At 42.2% G+C, this 7,592-nt stretch overlaps 1 protein-coding gene across 1 annotated transcript; it reads right to left on the bottom strand.

Annotated features, from left to right (window-relative positions):
* Positions 1-1,537: 1,537 nt before the first annotated feature.
* Positions 1,538-4,391, bottom strand: sfrp2 (secreted frizzled-related protein 2). The gene is made up of 3 exons (XM_084931774.1): positions 3,637-4,391; positions 3,360-3,440; positions 1,538-3,152 (listed from the first exon to the last, which is right to left on the bottom strand). The coding sequence occupies exons 1-3, from the start codon at positions 4,136-4,138 to the stop codon at positions 2,848-2,850; spliced, it is 888 nt and encodes a 295-aa protein (XP_084787900.1). The 5' UTR covers positions 4,139-4,391; the 3' UTR covers positions 1,538-2,847.
* Positions 4,392-7,592: the final 3,201 nt, after the last annotated feature.

The raw sequence follows: 7,592 nt of genomic DNA, 5'->3' as shown, positions 1-7,592 counted from the left end.
GAATTAGGTTTCCCAAGTGGCCACATGAGAACTGGGGACGATAAGGTGCACTTAGTTCTGCTCAATATTAGATGAACTGCCCACCCCTGATCTAGAGGGTGTTTGTCCTTTCTCTTTCTTTAATTTATGAGCCGGGACATAAGAGAAAATAGCTCCTCAAGTGAAAATATTAATCTTTTCATCATGAATGTAAGAAGCCTTTAGATTGAGTGATCAAAGTTGAAAGAGAAAATCAAAAATAATGAACATTTACTAGTGTCAGTTGTTCTTTTTCTGCCTTTTAAACACCAATTGATTGGAGCTTCAAGTGGTTTAAAAAAAAAATACTAAAGGTGTTGAATAAATCTCGATGTGTACAGAAGCAAATCTTACAATAAGACAATTAATTTTATGGATCCTATAACTGTTAACTTTTTTAATATTTAAATGTTAAAATACAAACTGGCATCATTACACTTGCTGGTCACTGTATTAGGTACAGCTTGCTAGTACCTGGTTGGACCCCTTTTTGCCCCCAGAAATGCTTTAATTCTTCATGACGCAGATTCAACAAGGTGCTGGAAACATTCCTTAGAGATATCAGTCCATATTGACGTGATAGCATTGCTGCAGATTTGTCGGCTGCACACTGAGACTATGATCCGGTGACCGTGGAGACCATTTGAGTACAGTGTACAGTGTGAGAACATGACATGGTATATGGCATAGTTATTCTGCTGGGAGCAGCCATCAAAAGATACTTAAGTAGGCTGTGGCCCAAAGTGTGCCAAGAAAATGCACACCACCACCACCACTACACAAGCAGCAGCCTCAACCATTGTTTTCATGCTTTCATTATGTTTATGCTAAATCTGGATCCTATCAGCCGAATGTTGCAAAGGAAATTAAAACTCGTCATACCAGGTGATGTTTTTCCAGTCTTCTGTTGCCAGTTTTGGTGAGTCTGGTCAAATTGTAGTCTCAGTTTCCTGTTTTCAGTTGACAGCAGTGGTTCCCACTTCTGCTGATGCAGCCCACCACAGGTGTACATTTGATATGTTGTGCATTCAGAGATGTTCTTCTGTGTACTTTGGTTCTAACAAGTTGCTATTATTTTTGCTGGATATTTTCTCTTTTTTGCACCATTCTCTGTAAACCCCAGTGATGGCTGTTTTGGAAAACCCCAGCAGATCAGCAGCTTCTGAAATATTCACAAATGCCATGTTCAAACACTCTTAAATCACCTTTCTTCCTCATTCTGATGCTCAGTTTAAACTTCACCAGGTCATCTTGACCATGCCTACGTGCCTAAATACGCTAACGTGCTGCCACGTGATTGGCTGATGAGATGTTTGCATAGAGGAGAATTTGAACAGGTGTACCTAACAAAGTGGCCGGTGAGTGCATATCCAGTGATCTATGATCAGATTTTTAACAGTGAATTCCGCTAGATGGCAGTGTTAAATCAGTATTTTTCTCTATCCTATAGCTGTGGGATCAACATGATTTTGAAGTAGGAAAACGACCTCTCTCCTGTGCACAGCAATGGACCGGCTCATTTCAAATATTAACTTTGTATCTTTTAATTGCTGCAAACTTTACACAAGAATAAATGACAGTATTTGATATTTACACTGTAATACATCCAAAATGACTTATGTTTCAAGCACACACACAAACACACAGTTACTTGCATTTACCAAACTACCTGCTCATCAAAACCGTCCAATCATCAATACCAAGAAGCAGTTTGCGTTACTCAGAATGAAGATGCAAAGTTGAACGTTTACATGACACATGAATGTCTAGGAGTAAAAAAATATTTTTATCATATGGTGGTAGAAAATTATGCAGTTGCTCAAGTACAAAACGTTTACCAAGAATTATTAAAATACTGAACGGGAAGAGAATATAGCCAGCTATCTCTCATTTGAGGAAATGGTAGGAATACAAAACCACAAATATTTGAATGTCGCGTTAAGCACCCCTGGATCACAGCTTTAATCGCTGGGCACTGTGTAAAATGAATCCGCGTTAGCGTCTGAGGCAGAAGTGACTTTCTATAAGATGAGAATACTTCGTTAACTTAATCCAAGCAGTACATCACCAGATCTGTTACTGCTGATCTCAAAGCTGTCCAGGTCTGCGTGTTGTTGTTGATTTTAAATGGGGCTTTTATAGAAATGACGGCTAAAAAACAATGTTAAAAGATTTAACACCTGATTTGACCTCCTGGAAAAGATGAGAAAAACGTCCTAAAAGTCTGACGAGCTCACTCTGTGAGCTTTACCAGGATGACACATCTGCCAGTGATTAGTAGAGTCAGTCATTTTTAAATCCTGGACTCAAAGCTTTGCTAGTTTTCACTCTCTCCGTGTAAGTTGTGATTCCCCTGGACCTTGGACAGCAGCTGAGTGCAATTAACTGTAACTGATGGGGCCGCAGCAAAGACCATTCGCTGGGGAAGGACGCACAGTTTGAAATTGGCAGCTAGGGGGCACCAATGTTACCGGTGCGTACAAACTGAATGGAAGTCTGTCTGGAAGTCTGATTTTCACAATAAAAATCACAGTTATAGTTTTAGAGTCAAATAAAAGATTTTTGGTTTATTCAAGCGTGTTTATCTATACTTTATACCCCATTTCAACTTCTTCTTCTTCTTTTTAAACATTATCTGTATTCAATGATAAACCAATGAGAAAAACAGTAAGTTGTGCGTCCTCTGGGGCCAGGCAAACGTCTTTGCTGCGCTCTAGAGCAGAAAAACCAGAACTGCGACCACAAAAGAAGGACTCCCTCAACAAAACTTGACCTTCAACCTTAACATGCAGGTACCCACCCCACCCCACCTCTTCCTCCCCCTCTTCCCTAGCACTGTAACTTGCGGACGCTGCGTGAAATCCTTTTAAACTCGCGCTGTCCCTTCTGCCAGCGCTTCAGCGAGGTGATGACCAGATGGCCATCCATCTTCTGGCCCATGACCAGGTATGCGGCGTTGATGTCGTCCATCTCCTCGCAGATACACTGCAGCCCGTCCTTCAGCCACAGCGCCGTCTTCCTGAAGTCTCGCTCCGTCACGCCGTTCACCATGTAGATTGCCTTGCTCTTCGTGTCCGGCACTATTTTGGTGTCGCCGTTGATGTAGGCGATCTCCTTCACTTTGATTTTCAGAGCTTTAGTGCATGCAGAACGAAGAAAGAGAGCGAGAGATGAAGGAAATGCTCACTTATGAAAGACGTGGGAAATCCATGCAGGGGTGGAGGCCTAACTGATTCTCCTCTTCATGCTGCCCTGAGACAACTCGGCGAGCTCTCAGGGGCCCCTAAGCTATGCTGACCTTGATGTACTAATGCTCTGATGCATGGGTTGGGGAGACTTACCAAAGTCATTTTTGCAGAGGTTCTCAACAATTTCGTTGTCATTTTCATCAGTTTCCTTGCAAGCATCGCACACCCTGGGCGCTGAAACGGGAATCAAATGAGGCAAATATTAAAAAATGATTTGTGCATTTACTGAATATACGTGACTAGAACACATGCGTCGATTTTAATTTTTTTTTTTACATTTTTTTTATAAAGCTGCAAATATGTGTGAATTTTGAGCCAGTGTGCCTCAAAGTGAATTTGGGATTCATGCAGAATGTTTGCGCCTGGTTACCCTCTTTGGTGGCTGGCGCAAAGCTGTCGATGCTTGCAGGCGGTATGCACAGGTCATTGTCGAGTGGGAAGCGCTCGCAGTCCAGCATCTTTGGCCACGGAAAGCCAAAGGCGGACATCACGGGCGCGCAGCCGCGCTTGACATTTTCACAGAGAGACCTGCACGGCTGTATGGGCTCGTCCAAATCGTCCAGACAGACCGGAGCGAAAAGAGAGCAGAGGAACTTTCTCGTGTCCGGGTGACACTGTTTCTGGACCAGCGGGATCCAAGACGACGCTTGCTGCAGTACTTCGTTCATGGTTTCGTGTCCGAGCAGGTTCGGGAGGCGCATCTCCGTGTACTCTATATCGTGGCAAAGCAGGAGATTTGCAGGGATTGCCTTGCAGTTGTTCTTCTTGTAGAATAGTTCATGCTGGCCGAAGTTATACAGTCCGTGGATTGCTTGCAGGCAGGGCATTGTTATCACCCACAGCACCGCCACGGTCGGAGTCAAAGCTCTCATGCTGTCTGGTGTATGTGAAAGTTTCAGGCTTTGGACGGAGCTTCTGTCAGTGGCAGGCTTCTACTGTGACAGGAGGTTTTCTTCCCGGCATGTCTGGGAGGAGTCTGTATAATATGCGCAAAGACCTCTTCTTCATTCAGCACATTTGGTTTTCCTCCTATCAGGTGAACCATGTGGACAAATTTGTCTTCTCGGTCAAAGAACCCCCCTCCCCGCGAAATTCTTACTCCTTTGGGGCATAGAGGCATTTTTGATTTCTAATTATGGCTCGTAGTATTTTATCACCAGTCGCTTTCTTGACAGCTTCCCTCCCCCGAGTTAATCTCTGGCTCTCCATGGAAATTAAAACAAATGCGTCTGACAGGTTCCCCTCATTACGCCCAAATCAACAGACATTCATCCTGAGTGATCCCCCGTTTTCTTTTCTTTTTCTTTTTTTTTGCAAATAGTTTAGAAATGTCAGTAGGGGCATTTAGCTCAGTTCACTGGAGCGTTAATTTTCCATCATTAGGAGTGGTGAAATCCTCCGGGCAGGTCTGCAGGTTCCATACCACATGGTGAAATATTGTTTGCCCTGGTGTGAGAAGCAGGCCTGCACAAAGCACACCCAGGGGTGAAACCAAATCTGCCTCCTCCGGCACTGCAGCTCTGGCTCATGTCCACTCGCAGACCCCCATGAGCTACAGTCACGTCTGCAGACAGCAGCGTGGTTATTCTCAGGCTTGAACTTCCTCTTCACATCCACTTGAATGGAGCTGAAATGAATTAGGACTTTGGCCTTTGGATCAGTTCAGCAAAATCACAGAAACATATTTTCCTCCTTAGGCTACTCCCCCGTGGAGATATACACATGCTTTTGGCTTTTACTTACCCAAATCCAGATATCTGTTGTGAGATGCCTGCTGCCTGAGAGCCCTGCAGCAACGTGGCTTTTGTTTCCAGTGGCGAAGACCTGAGGAGCATTAATTAAGTGCCACACACTGATTCCTGCATTGTCGGTGCTCCTTTCTGTTCCTTCGATCATTCCAAAAGGTTATGAGTCACTTGTTCTAAGTAATAGTCAAAAAGGTATTTGAACTGAAAACACAGTTGTAGTTTATTTGCTCTGAATTAAACATGTCATTAAAGTTTATGGGTCCACGTGTGCCATTTTTGAAAGGGCGCGCTTTGCTGTTTTTCTTTCCATAAGAAAACAAGACAGAATATATAAATGATTTGGTGAACCTGGCACATCTAAAGAGTATCTTAAGAACAGTTTTGCACACTTACATGAAGTGTTAAACCGTTTACCTCCTGCAGATACAGCCGCAGTTATTTCCAAGAATCGTTAGAGGACAGCAGCAGTGGTAGCGAGTTCATGTCCCAATGGTGTATTTCCTGTATTTGAAATAAAATAATTTTCTTTATAATAATTATAGAAAAAAATAGAACAGGGTTGCAATGTTGCATGCCCTCAAAATTAAAGGTGAAATCTAAGGATTTATGTTTTTCTTATTTGGAATAAATCTCCTCCCAAGCCACACTGAAATTCCTCCACTAGTAAGTGTTGCTTAGTAGCTTATGTCACAAAGTGCCATAGACGTCCACTGTTGTCCAGAACTAAGAAAAAACTTTGCGATGCGTCCAGCAGATAACTGAAGCATTCATTCAAAAGTGGAGAGAAGCATCAGCATGATAGTTCCTCTGGGGTGATGAACTTCTCATTATACATTTGAATTTTCAGCATCATGTCATTTGCTTCTTAGGAAACAGCTGTTTCACTATGCTGGTTAATTTCTTTTTTTTACATCTTGATTTATGCTTTTGATTAAAAGTAAGTCAAACAATTTCTGCAATTTCAACACTCTTTTTTTAAAACAATGAAACAAAACCTTTGCAGTGGCACATGTTACATATTGCCTCCGTGGCCCAATGACAGCTGCAGCTGCGCAGTGCTGTGGGGGTTGAGGATTACACTTTCACCAGTTTAATAGCACTATGATGGATACATTTAACATTCATCCAGTGCCTGTTTGTTCTCATGCAATTCACCTATTCTTCATAGACAATATCCCACTTAGAGTAAGTGACCTAAATGCTATGTAATTTTTTTAATTTGGTTGAACTAACAAAGCAGGGAGACTTTTGACTTTGAAATTTAACACGATCATTAGCATAAATTCCAGAGACTTGTTTCGTAACCTGTTTCAGATTCTTCTCTTTTTAATTTTCTCTTATCACCAGCAAATTCAATTCAATTCAAGTTTATGTATATATCAAATCGCAACAAGAGTCACCTCAAGGCGCTTTATATTGTAAGGTAAAGACTACAATAATGCAGTAATAATACAGCCCCGCCATGCACAGACACCCCCTTCAGCAAGCACTTTGCAAAAGTGGACAGGAAAAACTCCCTTTTAACAGGAAGTGACCTACGGAAACACATTAACTTAAAGCCCAAGTGTGATAAGTATGGGTTTGCCCTGTGCTGATAGTAAATTTCAGTGGCAGACGTTAGTAAATCAGTTTGTGCACTTGATTTAAAATTTCTCCTCCCTTTTTTTGCACCTTGGGAAAGGAACTCCCAGAAACACATATGCATCAGGGTCAGTTGTAGTTCCCAGCTCTTATACACACTCTTGTCACTGCGCTCTCTTTGTAAGTATTGACAGTACTTTTTTTTCACCAAAGTGCAGTTTGCGATGGCGCAACGCGTTACTAAATCTACCCCCAGGGCCACTAAACAAGATCAGATTTAAGCAGGCTCATGATGCACTTTTGGCCCTCATATGCAAACCGTTATGGGAGATATGCTGCAGAATCGCATATGTAAAATATGTGGGCGAACAGACAGAGGAATGTATCGTCAGGGCTTCATCTCAGCTTTGGAAATTACAAGAACCAAAGTCTTAAACCAAAGATTAACCAGATCCAAAGGGTGGGGGATGGCCTGGATCAAGTCTAACAGTGTTTAAGGGTTTATCTCTCCAAACACAAAGCCTCTATTACAAATGCACTTTCACAGACATTTAAGTTTGGGGGCTCAGCGGAGACGTGAGCTGAGCGTTACCCCAGCAGGTTCTCATTACAACTCTGTGTAAAATCGAGAAGCAGCTCGTCATCCCATCTTTAAACTCGCCCCCATGCTTTGACTGTTTTTACTTAACAATGCTCCTCTCATTTCTTTCATTTTTTTTTCTTTCATAAAGACTCAAACTACTGACAGATATGATCACAGACTGGGGCAAAGCTCAAAACAAAGTTGGACCCTAGGGGCAAATGTTTCGAGACATCAATTTATTGACTGTTTATAAGACTCGTCTTAGTGTGAGGAGCATCAGCAAACTATGATGCAAACGCAGGCCTGCTGTTTTTCATTTGGTATGTTTTGTTTTACCATTTCCACACAGACAGGCTCATACAGCTTCATACATTAGCTTTCAGTAAATGAAAGGACAGGTCTGCTAATCATTTA

Source organism: Perissodus microlepis, chromosome 6 (assembly GCF_051167445.1).
Source record: "Perissodus microlepis isolate ML-2025 ecotype Zambia chromosome 6, ASM5116744v1, whole genome shotgun sequence".
Taxonomy (NCBI): domain Eukaryota; kingdom Metazoa; phylum Chordata; class Actinopteri; order Cichliformes; family Cichlidae; genus Perissodus; species Perissodus microlepis.
The sequence above is the reverse complement of the archived record's forward strand: the minus strand, read 5'-3'. Positions and strand labels throughout refer to the sequence as shown.